Source organism: Strongylocentrotus purpuratus, unplaced genomic scaffold, assembly GCF_000002235.5.
Source record: "Strongylocentrotus purpuratus isolate Spur 01 unplaced genomic scaffold, Spur_5.0 spur5_scaffold_15, whole genome shotgun sequence".
Taxonomy (NCBI): Eukaryota; Metazoa; Echinodermata; class Echinoidea; order Camarodonta; family Strongylocentrotidae; genus Strongylocentrotus; species Strongylocentrotus purpuratus.
The window spans coordinates 34,910,875-34,927,918 of NW_022145600.1; the positions used below are offsets into that span (position 1 = coordinate 34,910,875).

At 36.6% G+C, this 17,044-nt stretch overlaps 1 protein-coding gene and 1 non-coding gene across 2 annotated transcripts; both read right to left on the reverse strand.

The window, feature by feature from the left end:
• Nucleotides 1–1,562: 1,562 nt before the first annotated feature.
• Nucleotides 1,563–15,416, reverse strand: LOC100893988 (F-box/LRR-repeat protein 2). Its single transcript, XM_030986308.1, has 11 exons — nucleotides 15,314–15,416; nucleotides 12,850–13,197; nucleotides 11,402–11,557; nucleotides 10,368–10,483; nucleotides 9,434–9,516; nucleotides 8,988–9,036; nucleotides 7,837–8,070; nucleotides 6,693–6,917; nucleotides 5,356–5,526; nucleotides 4,647–4,829; nucleotides 1,563–4,331 (listed from the first exon to the last, which is right to left on the reverse strand). Exons 2-11 carry the CDS (start codon nucleotides 13,145–13,147, stop codon nucleotides 4,203–4,205), a joined length of 1,644 nt encoding a protein of 547 aa, XP_030842168.1. The 5' UTR covers nucleotides 13,148–13,197; nucleotides 15,314–15,416; the 3' UTR covers nucleotides 1,563–4,202.
• TRNAM-CAU lies at nucleotides 9,167–9,239 on the reverse strand. The gene has a single exon. It is a non-coding gene; the product is annotated as a tRNA-Met (tRNA).
• Nucleotides 15,417–17,044: the final 1,628 nt, after the last annotated feature.

Consider the following 17,044-nt stretch of genomic DNA (forward strand, 5'->3'; position numbering starts at 1 on the left):
CCCAATTGTTTTATCCAAACATCACATAAGCAACTTTGGCGCAAGTCGGTTTTTGCACTCTCGAAAACAATGCCTCCTGTTCATCCAAGCGTGAACACATACCACACAAAAATGATACCAAATGATTTGGGATAAAACACCCTTGCATAAGATGTATAATAATTTACTGTTCATAGATGATTTTTACAATAATTAGCAGTTTTCTAGGTGTAAACTTTTTTTTTGACTCACACTATAGTTGTGTCGGCTGCTACCTCACCGGGTGATTCATCTTTACCATGACCATATTTGGTATCCCGAATTTGCGGAAACACCACCATTAGCCTTCGATTTTATATCGTTTATTAAAGGGGCATGGTCCCGCCAGTGTAGTTACCGCTGCTCTAGTCATCGCCATCTCGGTTCCGAAGATCGACTTCTAATTTGCATACAGCTGTCAATCAAAGTATGCGCGGCATGGCCTGCCTTCGCCAAGCCAGCTGATCGCTGCCGATCGTGACGTCACGAAAGTGGGTGGAAACAGCAGCCGAATCTTAGAGCCGAACTGCGATTGGTATAACTTCGGCACGTGTATGCGATAATCGGCATTGTGCGGGCATTCGGAACATGCCATCTGCGTAAGAGCCGTATTCTGTTGGTGTCAATAGGCAGCTAGCACCGTCCGCCGGCGGGTACGTATTTTGAACGCCCTCTGGAATACGGGGAACATGCCCCATTAACAGAGCTTCTGTATCTATACAAACAAAGTATTTAACGTTACAATACAAGAGGGATTTTCGTAATATAGGGCGGGTCAACGCATATATACCCCCTTACCCTTCCCGATTTAAGTTGATCGATAGTAGGCCTATTGATTAATAAGTTTTCTTGACTGCGTGTACTTCCTCAAACATCGCAGATATGACAAAGAACGCGATTTTCGTCATTATTGATGAGGACTTGCATATTTTTTATTGGTAAAATAACTTAATTGAACGTTTTAAAAAGCTAACATTTTCATTGGATTGAGCAAACAATGAAGGAAAATGGTAAAAAATCTACATCTTGAAAGGGGGGGGGGGGGTAATTACCATTATCAAACAGCTTGATTTTTCCCTCAAGATGTATTTCATCTGTCATTCCACTCCATCCTGATGCCTCCTCTTTCTGTTTTTGTCTCTGTCTCTATCGTTGTCTCTGTTACTCACTCTGTCTCTATCTATGTCGTTCTTTATTTATTTTTTTATAATCTCAATGCTATCATCTTTCTTCCATCTCAAGATCTTTCCAGTCTCTTCTCCTTCTCTTACCTTTCTTCCTTCCAATTTTGTCTTCCCTTCCTAATCTTTTCTTTCCTTTATACTTCCAAAATCTTTCTACCCCCTCCTACAGTTTCATTTTTTTTAATTATCTATCTCCAATCAATTTATAATATCTTGCTCTGCCTCTCTCTCTCTCTTTCTATTCATATATTTCTCTCTGACTCTCTGTGTCCCTCTTTCTTTCTTTCATATGAATACCTCTTCTTTTTTTATCAACAATTTCTCTTTCAAACACATGTATAACACAAAAGGCGTTTGAAACAATATGCTATAGAATATGATTTATTTTATCCATGAAAGACTATAATACATGCAAAGTTATACCTTGCTAATGGTTTCTACATACACAACTCATAATACTGTTAAAGTTAAAGCTGAAAAAAAACAAAAGAAAAGTTCATAAACTAATTCTTACAACACGTATTAATAAAATTTGTATATAAAATACACATTTGAATATATAAAATCAGTACAAAGTCTTGTTTATCTGTGTGCAGAATGTAGAAATCATTCAATGATTCTGTAATATACGTCGTCATTGCATCATTATCATCACCAAAATCATCACCATCAATGATTAATAAGCATTATATAATATTGAGGGTTTCACTTGTGTTATAACTTAAGGTCTATATCATAATATGAAATTTATAGAAAATAGGAAAATGGAATTACAAATGTTTCAACTGCAAGCTCACAGAGGTTTCTAAACATCATGCACGCAGTGCTCTTTTAGGTTTACATAAATCGGTTGCATGTTAGAACTAATGTCCTGGATCGGCTATACATTACTTTTCACCTCTCATTAGTATCATATCCCACTTGAAGAAGAAAAAATCTTTATATGAGCTTAAAATTAATAGATTTTGCTATTTATCAACGAAAATCAAAATGAAAGAAATCTAATGACAAACCTTTTAGGGCAGATAAAACCATTAATTGGCTTTTAAGTACGCGATGCCAGATACATACATGGTCATAGGAACCTTGGCAAATACATATGAAATCTTTTGAGAGAAAACAAAAGAAAACATGTAAGCACTACTTTATGTCAAGATATGCATTGTCTATAGCTTGGTTAAAGGGCATTATCAGGGGGATTCCTAATACATGTAGTCTAGACTCTAGAGTGCTAAACATATTCTCCTAAGAGACCTCTGAATGGGCCATCAGCATATAACATCAACTAAGAGCAAATGTATTTGTTAACAAGACTAGTAGATGAATTTACTATACATGCACAAATTCCTGACCACCATTGTTTCAAAGTCATTCACTAACTTAAAATGAAGGCATTAAATGCACAAATACACGTGATAGCAAAAATATTCCTTGCATCTACTCTTTAAAAACGTATCCTTTGCATTAAATGTGAAGCTGAACAAGAAATTGTGGCTTCTACATGTAAATCAAATTGGAACATAAAATAGTAATTCATGTTGAACAAGGTCGAGACAGGGGTCATGTATATACTGCACTCACTGACACAAAGTACATTCATTTCCATGTAAATTGACCTGTGATTCTTGACTACGGTACATGTATGTGATCCTAAAAATCTTATATTAATTGATATAACGATAAGAATGTTACCAATCCATATAAATGGGTGTATGCAATTACAATAATATTCACTTGACAAACTATGAATATATATTTGATAAAGTAACAACCATTTATAAAAAGATTAAGTACAAGGAATGAAAATGATGCTCTTCACTTTTATTAAAAAGAGAAATTGCACTTAACGGAAATGTTTATAAGGTTCTCCATTAGTTCTAGATGTATCAAATTCTAATATCAAATATCAACAATTTCTGGAATAATGCCACAAAGAGTGTATAAACATGGGACATTGAGGTACATTAAGTGGACCCTTTTCCACAAATGAAACCTAGGTTTAGGGCATTTTCAATCCATTTTGGAGTGGAGATGTAAACGTTTTCTTACAAATGGAGTTTTGATTATCTACCCTGAGGTACATAAACATGTGGAAGCATTTCCAAGATGGCAGTAATGATTCTATTGTGCAAAAGTATGGTCATCTAATTATATATCCACTTGTGAATAATGAGAATGATTGAATTATAAAGTCACTTCTCTATAATATTCTATTAATATACCATCATTGCCCATACGTTAAGCACAGGGGTATAGTGGATCAGGGAAGCTTCTGAAGTTTTCGATATTTAGGCTTGAGGGCCAGTCTATTTTATCTAAGGGTTGGTTGATATGTATCTTAAAGTGGGCATGTCGCATAGGAATCCCTGAATCAAATTTCAGTCCAGTCCACCAGCGTTTATCAAAAATACACGTAACATGCAATTACTTGTAGCACACATGATTTTGCAGCTGCTATCTCGGTGAGATCAAAGTATAAAACTATTCTAGATTATGTGCTACTGTTTGCAATTAATCTAAACAGTTCCCAAAATGTCACTTTTCTTTGTATGGCCTTTACCCTGAATTACTCAAATATCATGAGTAGGATTGTTGTTGTGTAGCATATCTTATCTGAATGACATATCCCTGCTATCAATTCGCAAATTAACAAGATTTTTATTTTGAGGCAATAACCATATAACCATATACCTGAATGAATACATTTCAAAATGTTTAAACTATTTATCATATTTCCACATTGTATGAATTGATTCTCAATGGTTGGGGAATCTGATAACTATCATTAAGGGACGATGAGGTTTGCCCACTTCATAGGTTAAAATATTATACAACTGTATATTAAGGAGTCACTGTGTAACGAGATCTACACTATTTCAGTTACTATTTAAGTATGCTCTGTCAAATGATGAACTTGCCAAATATTTTGAGATGAAGACAAAGATCTATCTTGGTTGATGACATGAGAAAGACATCAGATAGAAATCATTGTTGCTATGGTTACATCATAGACCATTTTGTCTGATCAATCTGACAGAAATCACCGGTGTCAAGATTCTTGGCCATGACAAGATTTGGATTGGCGTTGGGAAGGCGATGGTAGACGTATACCTTGTCATTACAAACATCCTATACAGGGAGAGAGAGAAAGAGAGAAAATGAAAGATGAAGACGAATACTAATAATATATAATAGGGTACCTGGTTATCCTATTGGCTGAAAACTATCACATGACATTCAATATTTTGTATATTGCTTGAGCATGCAATATCACAACCGATTCTGCATAGTTTTATTGTACTAAATATGATAAAATCGTACAGGTTGGCATCTCTGAATACATGTATAAGAATCTTGTTTTTGAGCACTTTCATACAGTCACCTATAATTGTAGCTGGATACAAAGAAAATTCCCACACCATATCATTACACAGAGGCACTTACTTGTAGGTAGTTTGTTGCTTGCGTTGTAACCTTACTGCAGCCTGATACAAACAGAGTCTTGAGATCAGGGCAGTTATTGGCGAGAGCAAATATACTCTTATCTGTGATGTTGTGGATTCCAGCGAGGCAGATATCCTCTAGAGGGCAGCATCTTGTCAGTTCAACGACGCCGTTATCCGTCACCTGTAGAAATACACACAGAATGACATTATGGTCAATATCCTTAACGAAGGTAGATCTACTCTTTGTCTATCCATAGGATTCATAAACTTGAGTAAAATAGAACAGTCAATGGAAAGGATAGATCTTAAAGAAACTTGAAAAGAAAAATACAACAAAAATTCTATTTAAATGGGAATGACTACTCCATATTTCATGATGGACAGGCAATATTGAAAGTACAATGCCAGACTTATATTATATAAAGATCTCAAAGATTCACTATTGTCATTACCGCCCTCACACCGCATCTCTTTGAGATTAAGAAGAGGGTAACCCATTATTTTCAGTGGTTAGCACTTTTAGGTGATCAAAAATTTAGTAGCCCTATTGTCTTATCTAGCAAGAATCCCTCAAAGTGTTATGATCTTGAGCCAACTGTTTATTTCACCAAATCCTACTCTTTCAAAATTTATCAATACAAAGTGAAATCAGTGGATGACAAGCCTAAAATACAGACGAGACTGAAAAAAATTAATCAAGTTTTCACCTGATCAGCAGAAGAACCAACACAGCTTTTGAGTGAGATGTTCTTCAGATGAGGCATGTGGTTTGCTATGGAGAAGAGCAAAGTGTCATCAACGCTCTTGATTCCCGCCATGTAAAGCTTGTTCAGGTTCACACATGCTTTACTCATATCTAGCAAGATATCATGGTACAACTGAAAGAAAAAAGAAGAAAATGAAAAAAATATCCATAAACACTTAACTTTTTACTAGCTTTGGTCGGTAAATAGAACAAACTTGGACTGCCACAAGTTGACATTTGTCACACATGCAGTTAGTCTCAATGAGGTGGTCCAGGGTTCCACTCATGGGGAATGAGGCGCAACCTGTTGGATAAAAGTAGATCTTGAGATGTCACACATTTTCCAAAGACTCCAGCCTGGTTATCTTGGGAACATCAGAAGAATAAGGCTGAAGAGGCTATGTAGAAGGTTTGTTTGACTTCGAGAATGCATGGTCATATTTGTAAAGCTCATAATTATATTTGCCAGTAATAAATGGTCAAACCCCAATGGATTTTTGATTTTAAAATGATTATAATGATACTTATGTTCTGAACAAATATTCACAAAATTTTGGCTTCTAATAATTTGCCTTTATATTGTCACACATTAGTGTTCCTGATGCTGCAATGTCATCTTGGTCTTTTCTGGAGCTGCTATACCAAAGTTCAATACATACCGGAAATTGCTTTCTACCAGGTACCATTTCATTACAGTTGTGTCAAGAAATACAACTTCTGATCCCATGTTTTTTTGAAACCAATTCCCTCATGAATGCTACCATTCCAGTAGGTTTAATACAGAGACCATTCAGTTCTCCAACTCCAAGGGAGAATCTTTGTTCTTCCTTTGAGCCATGTAAACACGAACTCTCAATCTCTTTGATTGAAACTAAAACAAATGAACTATACCACCACAGTGCTCCTTAAAGGCATCGTTTAACAATGTTAAATCTGAGATGCACGGCCCTACATGTTATAAGTGTCTGTAATATGGTATAATATTGAAGCCCTAAAAAAATTGCACTTCAAAATGATCAAGTGCCTCAAAAAAGTAAAAATCTTTGAGTGACCGGTTTTACCATACTCATTTTTCTCAATAGACTGTAGTGTTGTGAAAACTCAAAAATTTGGTTTTGATTTCCAATCATAAATATCTTGATAATCAGACAGGCGATCGGCTTGTAAAAGTCATAGGGTTCCTGACTGACCTAAAGGTTTATAATTATCATTGCAGCATGAGCTAAATCCAGGATTTGTTTCAGAATCTGAGACAAAGTTACCGGATCCCTTTAAGAAGGTATAAAGAACATTACTCACATCTTTGCATCCGCTCATCCTGAGTAGTGTCAGGTTGCTAGACCTCTCTTGATCTCTGAACAGCATCCTCAGCGGCTCACCAGTCAATTTCATACAGAATGCCAGACAGAGATCTTCTAAGACTTTACAGTTCTTGACGATAAGCCTCAGGATATCATCAGTCATGATCTGATGGCAGCCAGTCATATCCAAGCATATCAGCTGCGGCCCAACCGTCTCGAAAATCTGTAAAGTACAGGGATAAGGACACATGTATAACATACCACATGGACCTAGGCAATGTGCAAGTAACAGTAATACATTGTCAATCAATTCACATACCATCATATACATACACACCAAACTATAAAATACATTTTGATGTATTTTAAGGTCCATGACACTATTGATATTTCTTCGAGCATAGGGTACCTTCAGTTATGCAAATGAGGATATAAACTCTTGAGTAAATCATGTCCAACTTGAATTTGTTTTGTATGTTATAAATTCATCAAGTAATTTTCATGCCTCTTAATCGGTTTTTGAACCAATAAAATCATAGCTGGGAACTCTTGCCTTCTTGGATACTTAGGGCTTGTTCAGATATGGCACTGTAAAAAGCCGCCACATTTGTTTTCCTTCTTTGTTAATGCATGGCAACTTCGCGCAACAAAGGACTCGTACTACGCTTTATGTCATCATAAAAAAGCTCCCGCCACTCATTCTCTCCAAGCGCTATAGTTCTCCTTAGAACTATAAGCTAAGAAAGATAACCAACAGTCTTTTTCAAGACTACACAAACAGTCCTTTTCAGGACTACACACCCTCAAGAAAGATTACCGAGAGTCCTTTTCAGCACTCCTCTATCCTCTCTCTCTCTCTCTCTTACATGGTGCACCCGCAAGCCTACTGTATATCTACATCACCATGCAAGCCGAAACTTACAAGCAGCATCTAAAAAAAGCTGTTTTGTAGCGTCTTATCAGAACAAGCCTTTGCAATTTACAGGAGACTAAAACAATGCAGAAAAGTCTAAAATATGCATAATAATTGTATGCATGAATCTGAACCATGTATGGTAATCAAAACTGGATAGCCTTTATTGATACTTATAGAAGACGCTAAAAAGATCCAGATTATAATTACTTTAAAAATGAACACAAACCTTTATGGCATCCTCTTCAGGGATGGAGTTTATCCCGCAGAGTCTGAGAGTCTCCAGCTTTGGTAACCTTGCGACGGCTGTGTGGATATCTCCACCCTCCAGCTGGAGCCCTGAAAGGACAAGGTTCTTGAGACTTACAGGTAGCTCTTTCAGGAAGTCCTTGCTCGAGCTCTCCTGGAGCTTGTAGCAGAAGGAGACATCTAGGAGCTGGAGCTTGGTGCATTCTTTACTCAGCTGTAAGCAATGACAAAAATATAACGTATACAGGACTGCATATACATTAAGGGAATCATATACAAGAATCTTGACGCCTTGAGGCAGCACTGCATTAACAGAGTAGGTTTTTGAGATCCACAGGAACTGTGTCAGGAAGATCTTCTAGAGCTTGTGGCAGAAGAAGACATAAAGGAAACATATAATGACCAACACAAATGGGAGTGAACGGTATGCATATACCCAAACGCAACCAATCTTTATGCATCGTACATACTATACATGATTCAGTAGACTACTTTGACAAAGTGAACTTCAAGATCTGTATCTCTTCGTCTGGTTAGAGACAGAAGGGCGTTAAAGGTAAAGACCAGTATTGGAAACGCCCCAACTTCAAAAAATGAAATGGAAGCTCTCATTACCAATCATATGAAAGAATATGTTTTGACTAATACATGATGATAAAAAATTTGCCGGGAAACCGCCTACTTATTCATATATTTGGTAAATTTTTTTCTCTCATGGTCTGTGAGAGATATAGGGTAGTCCCATATACATCTTTCTGTGTATAGTGCTTGTAACTTTACGAAGAATGGGCCAAATTTCTTATCATTTTGATGATTCCAGAACCTTGCAGATGCTAGATGCTAGATGATCAACCTTTTCTGATCGATTCCACAACGTTTCTTTCACAATGCAATCTCATGACCATAACTGGTCTTTACCTTTAACTTATAAGAGTTAACGCGTTTCTGGCTAACGGAGTACAGATAACTTGAGGTCACAGAATAAGAATCGGTGATAATGTACCTTTTTGTAGGCTGAACATGCATTTCAATTGCACATAAAATATTTTCATTTAAAAAAAGCATATATCTTTTTAATTGGTCCTTTACATATTTGTTTACATATTTGTTCTATATGCCACTTTTACTTACCGCCATCACCCCTGCACTGGTTATTCTATTACAGCCATGAAGTACAATCCTGTTGGTTAGGAAGACACAAGAAAATAATTTATGGTAATGCTAATTGTCATTATTTTCTGTTTTACATGTCTAATATGCTGAGCGCCTAGCTAGAAGGCAGAAGGTCCCATTGTTATAAGTCTGCGGTATGACTCGGCCGGGGTTCGAACCCACGACCTCCCGTTCATGAGGCGGGCGCTCTAACCACTGAGCCACCATGCCTGGTCAAATATATATTGTGCATAGAAAGAGCTGACATGGTGCAAACACAGGTACTGCGTGTTCCTATGATTTACGACGGACCATCAGTTTGACTGTTCATTCGTTTACTACACAACATATCACAGCTCACTATATTAAGATAATTTCACCGAATACTCACTAACTATTTTGTCAACAACCAAAATTATGCTTACCCTTTTAAGATTTTGCAGTGCTGTGATAATACAACCAGATCATTATTATCTATTGTGTGAATGCTGCTAAGGTCTAAATGCTCCTGGGAAGAAAAAAAAAAGGCAAAAATAAAGCATAATCAATACTCTGTACTGTTGTTCATTGTTGCAAATTATCATTATAAAAAAGAAATAAGATATAATTGATAACAAACAATTGCAAGCATTAAGATGAGATAATAAATGAAAATAATAATGGAGGCTTCTTATAAAGTGCACACGTCCGTCACGTCGTGACACCCCTGGCACTCCAACATTATTACCCGGTCATAGCTGGCAACCATACTTGTATCACTCTGGTTTATGGCAGCCAATTTATGGTAAGATTTTGCCAAAGGATGCTAACTTGAACTAAGAAGTATTGCTATTGATCGAGTTGTGTCCTATTACCAAAGAACAGGTATTTCCATTTTCTATCGTGTAACGTATCATGGTCAAGTTTGATTTTAAAAAAGTGTTTTCATTCATTCCAGGGTCCGGGGAAGTTGTCCAGGGGAGTGTTTCACAAAGACTAAGATAGACTTAAGTTAGACTTGAACTACATGTATAGCAGGCCATTCATGTTTCTGGGTGCTCTCACAATTGGTCTCTAAATTAGGATCTTTAGATAATATTTTATCAAAAACAGTAAATTATGTAGATTATTATTTGACTGGGCCAAATTTCTTATCATTTTGATGATTCCAGAACCTTGCAGAACACACCAATGCTTATATGCTAGATGATCAACCTTTTCTGATCAATTCTACAACGTTTCTTTCACAATGCAATCGCATGACCATAACTGGTCTTTATCTTTAAGTCAATCATATTCTTTGTGAAACACTCCCCAGGACTACTATGCCATTGTGATTATCCTAGAATCACTTTCTTTGAGCGAGATCAATACACTTACAAGTTCATTTGCGAGTGTTACTGCTATTGTAGGGATGATTTCGTGTGTCAGCTTATAGCATGAACATAGATTCAGTCTTGCTATCGTTGGATTTCTTGTCACAAGTGCTACTAGGCCTGGGAGATAAAGTGGGCAAAACAGGAATAGAAAATGAATAAATAGAAGTTAAAACAGTTGGAAATGGAATATAAGCTCTATGCTGCTGTTAATATAATTTCTCTTGTACTAAACCAATAACACCCCTTAAAATAAATTCATGTCAATATGGTGCATTTCTATTTTCATTTAACTAAAATCAGATCTGCCTTAGTGCCAACTTATAATCATGTGAAAGTGATTGTCCTATCGATAATGACAGCATTTCATACACTTATTTCCATAGGATATAGGTCTGACTGCCCTTTAGCTGTCATAATTTATTGAGTCATTATGAACACCAGTGATTTGATTTTTAAAAACCAGGATATTTAATGTATTGAACTTTTTCCTATAGTCATGTCCCAATAAATAAGTATTATAATTTCTGTCATTTTATAGCACATACTACATAATTATTATGATATTGTCTCAATGTGCTTTCAATTTGTTCCAAAGAGCATGAAGGAACTATTACCCCTTCTTTGGCTCTGGTAACCATTTTCAGTGCACAGTGCATTTCAAGGAATGAACCCTACCAGGTAGGCTTATCCATTTCAGGGGCGGATCTATCTTTTGGGGTTTGACCCAGTGGTGGATCCAGGATTTTCCAAAAATTGCACTGTTTCACCTTACTTTTCTTTTTTTTCATCACTTGGCCGCCCAAGGGGGGGGGGGGGGGAGGGGGTTAAACCGCCAACCCCCCCCCCCCCCCCTAGATCCGCCCCTGCATTTCCTACACATGGGTTAAGAGTGGCAAGTAAAGATAAACATGTTGCTAAATGTTCATGTGTGCCTTGCCGTGGCTTGAACCCATGAACTACACATCCCTCACCAGGTATTTATTAGATTCAAGCATGGACCATGATTCAAGTCCATCAATGAATGATGTGACTTACTTTTGTTGGTAATGTTAATACACTGGAAGAGTTCCACTTCTTTTAACTTTCTCGACCTAAGGACTTCTAACCCTGTCCCTGTCAGCTCAGATAGTTCCTTCAGGACCAGGGTCTGCAGTTCAACCTGATGACTCAGTAAGGCTGATACACCAACATCTGACAATGAAAACAATAACAAGTCTTAATTTTATTCCATATTCAACAAATCAGTAAGATCTATATTAAGTGTTGAAGGTAAACAAAGAACAGAGAACCAAGAGCTCTTAGCAGAGCTCAGTCAGCTCATCGGCCCTTTTGAGGGCTCTTTAAAGCCCCACTGTCCTACTTGTAGCTACATGTACTTGCTCCCTCTGTATAGAAAACTTCCCCAATCGGTGCCTGTTGGTCCCGCATGATCCTCTATTTCTTATGTTATTTGAGAGCTCAGTTGATGAGATAGCCACCTGTCAGTGACCTCGCTGTGTGGTTTAATCCCTCCTAGCCACACTAGTGTTGATAAGCTTTAAAAAGGAAATGCTGTAACCCTGAAAAGTATACCTACAATGACTATGATGTATAGTAGGCTTGCGGGTGCACCATGTGAGAGAGAGAGAGAGAGAGAGACACTTTGACAAAAATAAAATCAGAACCTTCTTCAGGATTGATCTCTAAGGTGTTGTAAACGTCATAACAAAGTAAGGAATGAAATGCACTACTGGCGAGGATGGGGACATGTGCTGCCAAGTGTCGATACATCCCCCCCCCCCCCCAATAAAAGTGGGCTCCTTTTCTTTTTTGCTACTGCTCCGTCAGCGACTTTGTGACACATGCATGCATCAAACTCATATACAGGATCTTCTAAGGACTATAGGGCAATTCCACGGTAACGGAAGGACACTCAGACAAGATTTTTGAACTTCAGGTTCATACTAAAAGAAATGTTTTATTAGTATGTATTAAACTATGGGGAACAAAATGTGTTTCAGTCAAGTGGAAAGCTTTATCAACTTCACAAAATTTGGATAAACACTAATTAACTGGAAAAACCATGTCCATTTTTATGTCCTTCCGTTACCGAGATAATTAATATGCACATTCTTAAACTACTTAACTATAATGACAATTTTTGGGGGGAGAATTGAAGGCACTTATATAGGTATTATATCTGTACTGTTTCACATCTTATACTAATAAAACAGTTCTTTTAGTATCAACCTGAAGTTCAAAAATCTTGTCTGAGTGTCCTTCCGTTACCGTGGAATTGCCCTATACCATGGGGTAAAATCCTCCCCATCAAGTCAGGAAATTATTTCAGAGAGCTTAAATATTTCATGCAGTTACAAGAAGACTATTAAACACCAAACTGAAAACTTATTTTACTTTGAATGTCAAGATTTTGTTGGTTTTCAGTGGCTTTGGTGTTGGTTTTGCAGTGTGAGTGAGGTTTTAGGATGAGCTGCACCTCCTACCTGTCACTTTACACCCGTCAATTGTGATACTCTCCAGAACACACTTGCATGCATCAAGCTGTATGAGAAGCTTATCTGTGATCTGATCACAATCGTTGAACGAGATGGACCTCAGTGCGGGAGAGAAGAGATGATACGTGACATGTGGAACGTATTCTGTCGTCAGCATGTTATGATCCACGACCCACTGGAGTATTTTCTCTTTGTGCAATGTGGGAAGGTGTTTGCCGACGTTGCTGATTGCGTGAAGGTTCTGGGCTATGCAGCCCAAACACATGTCCATCAGTTGCTTGACCATCTTTATGATTTGCTTGATATGGATTTTACCTTATGATCGACTGAAATGATCTGTGGGGAAAAAACAGAAATATGTTGATATAGTCATTATAGAGTGCAGTTGTTAACTTGAATCTGATTAAAACAATAACAAATTAAAAATTCACTTGGAGTGGGGCGTGAGGCTGAAGCCCCCACACTTTATAAGGGCTATTTCGATAGAAAAGGGTATTGGACAATCATGGACTTTGGATGAAAGAGCAAATTGTTTTCAATCATTTTTGCATCTGGGACTTTTACTTTACAGAAAATAAGGATGAGATATTATTCCGTAGAAAATAACAATTATTAAAGGTAAAGACCAGTTACGGTCATGCGATTGCATTGTGAAAGAAACGTTGTGGAATCGATCAGAAAAGGTTGATCATCTAGCATCTAGCATCTGCAAGGTTCTGGAATCATCAAAATGATAAGAAATTTGGCCCATTCTAAAGTTACAAGCACTATACACAGAAAGATGTATATGGGACTACCCTATATCTCTCACAGACCATGAGAGAAACAAATTTACCAAATATATGAATTAGTAGGTGGTTTCCCGGCAAATTTTTTATTATCATGTATTAGTCAAAACATATTCTTTCACATGATTGGTAATGAGAGCTTCCATTTCATTTTTTGAAATTGGGGCCTTTCCAATACTGGTCTTTACCTTTAAGGCAAAAACACTAAAAGTAAGGCAATTTTTAGGTATTTTCTTACACAGATTCATACCACATGTTTAGGGATTTTTTGGGGGCACAAAAAAGTGACTTTTTAGTATTAGAGAGAGAGAGATCCCTGAATAACGATTTGACAAGTATAAGCACGTACCCCCCCCCCCCCCCCCCCACACCCTGAGCTCAAAACAAACATCAATATTAAGTCTTTACATATTAAAACATTACAAATGTTGCAAATATCCAACAATACTGACAAACTGACATACATTGTAAGGTCTATTTTCTGCAACTTTTTACAAGCCTGAATAATGTTATATTTCATGTAAAAATTGTAAACTGAATGCAGTGTAGATTTGTACATTATATGATTTCACTAAAAGTGAATAGATTGAATCCTCTCATTCAGTCTTGCTCTTTGCAATGTTGGAATGAATGGCCATGCATGGCCGTTTTTTCTTTGTACAAAAAATACATTGATCTTGCTTCTAAAGATTAAATTAGGAGATGAATTTCACTATATTTTTGTCTGCATGCCCTTCCAAGTTTTTTCAAGAAAGAAAGGCAGTTAGTCTAGACTAGTCTAGATCTATCTAGATCAACAGTTTGTTGCGAGTATAACCCTAGCACATTTCACATGGACAAATTGTTTAATAGTGTTCTAGATCTAGTGTTAAACAATTAAGAAACTTGTAAGAAAATTCTTAACAGTAATAGACCCTAATACTTTGCTGTTCCTTAAGGCTGAAAGACACAATAGACTCTAGATCTAGTCCTATTTTTGTCAATAAAAGTGTAGACCTAGATCTAGAGTCTAGTTACTCGTACTGTTGTAGTGGTAGACAAACCGAGCCACGTGGTATTTTAGACTTATAACTATAAATTGTTTAGTGTATAGGGCCTACTAGCCTTTAGCTCATGTTTATTGTGTTTTAGAAATACAAAAAATTGATATAGAATCTAGACCTATAGACTCTATAGACTCTAGAGGGTCTAGAACCTAGGCCTGCATTTCATTATTAATTAGGCCTATCTTACTTTAATTGTTTTATACCTTTCTGAATTGCTACTTTGTAAATATGATACGTCTGAAGCGGGTCGATAGAGTCAAATAAAATCTAATCTTACTTAAATGACAGCAAATTACAGGAATACTGTAGAGCCAAATCATGTCATGTCAAATCTTTATGTTCGCAGATACAGGCATGCATAGCCATGTACAAATTGTACACACCCACCCACTCGGCATTCACACAACGCGTACGGACAGGTAACCACGACTGCATGCGATCTCCATAGGGTTTTACATGGGCCAGTGAGAAGGCGGAAGAATCGAGCTCGAACCTCAATAAATCCTTCTGTCATGAAACAATTAACTGCATAATAAGTGGAACCTATATGACAGCAAATGATATACACGTTGTTGACTCCATACACCTTTGAAATATGATAAAAAGATAAAAACTCACTATCTCTACGACGACGTCTGCTAGATTTTCGTTTGCCTCTTGTTCACACTAACACCACAGCGCCATTTGCGCGTTGTATTTATAATAGGAAATACCGTGTCTATTTTAAGAACATGAGTTCAGGCATGACTTGTGTATTGTTGTGTCGGCTGCTAGCTCATTGCAGTGTTTGCCCTGACCATATTCGGTATTGTGAATTGTCGCAAAATACATTAGTATTCAATTTGATATCATTATTGATATCATTATTGAGCTTCTGTATCTTTACAATTATACAGCTATACAGTGGCGGATCCAGGGGGGGGGGCCGAAACGGCCCCCGTTGGCGGCGCAAAAAAAGGGAAAAAAAGAGGAAGGAAAGAAGAGAAAAGAAGAGAAAAAAGAAAGGAGAAAACGGAAGAAAAAAAAAGAAGAGAAAAGAAAAGAAAAGAGAAGAGAAAAGAAAGGAGAGAAAGGAAACAGAGAGAGAGAGGGAGAAAAAAGGAAGAAAGCCCCCCCCCCCCCCCCCCTTGAGAAAAAAATCATGTAAAATCACGTGATTTTTACCTTTTTGGGGGGTTGGGCCCCCCCCCCCCCCCCTGGCGCTCAAGGGGGGGGGGGGTGCAAATTGAATTTTTTTTTTGAAGATCAAAAAAAAAAAAAAATGTGCTCATATATATATTTTTTTTTTTTTATTAAAAAATATCTTCGCAGCCGCGAGGCTGAATTGTGAAATAGGTCACAGATAACAACATGCAAAATTACAAAATAGACATATCAATTTCATATTTACAATGAACATAGTTTGGCATAAATTAAAAATAAAATATATAAACAAAAAACAACCAAAGAGTTCAAATGAGAATTTCAGAAAACAGGGTTGTTGAAATTACATTAGGAGTTTAGCGATTATTTAAAACCATTTTAAACATCTAACGACAAGATGAGAAGGTCGTTCGTTTGTGTCTCCTTAGATCAAGATTAATGTAGTACAACCGGCCGTGTCAGACACGTTGCTCTTTGGAGTGGTAAAAGACAGGTTTGTTCATTATAAGGAAATCATCGATTTACGATATTCACATAATTATAAGTTAAATGTATCGCACGAAGCTTTAGGAAAGTACAAACAAATAAAATTATTCAAAACCATTGTTAACATCTAAAGACAAAACGAGAAATTGCAAAAGATTATATTTCAAATTAAAAACTTCTCTTTGGAGTGGTAAAGAACAGGTTTGTTCATTATAAGGAAATCATCGATTTACGATATTCACATGGTTATAAGTTAAATGTATTGAAATTTACATTATTATGCATAGCAGCTGAAATTCCATAGCACCTCTTTCAATTCACAATCGTGAATCATTAATGTCACTGGGTAGCAAAAGATGGCAGAAATAACAGATGTGATGCTCAATGGTATTGTTCTAATAATGCGCAAAGGTTTTGCGGCCTTAATTTTTCAAAAAGTGATATCTCAATAACTATTCCAAGCTACAACAACAACAAAACAAAACAAAAGAAGAAAAAAAAGCATAATTTAAAGAATATTATTCATTATGAATACATTTCTATGATAGAAATTGCACAAAAACTTTTCCAAATATATTGGACAACTTTCAACTTCCAATGTGAAAACTGCCGTCTAATATGAATTATAATTTTTTAAGTATATATTAACGATCAAAAGTGTCAAATGTATTTGTTAAACAGTCTAGTATAACTCTCAATGGTACTGGGAAAAAATTCGGT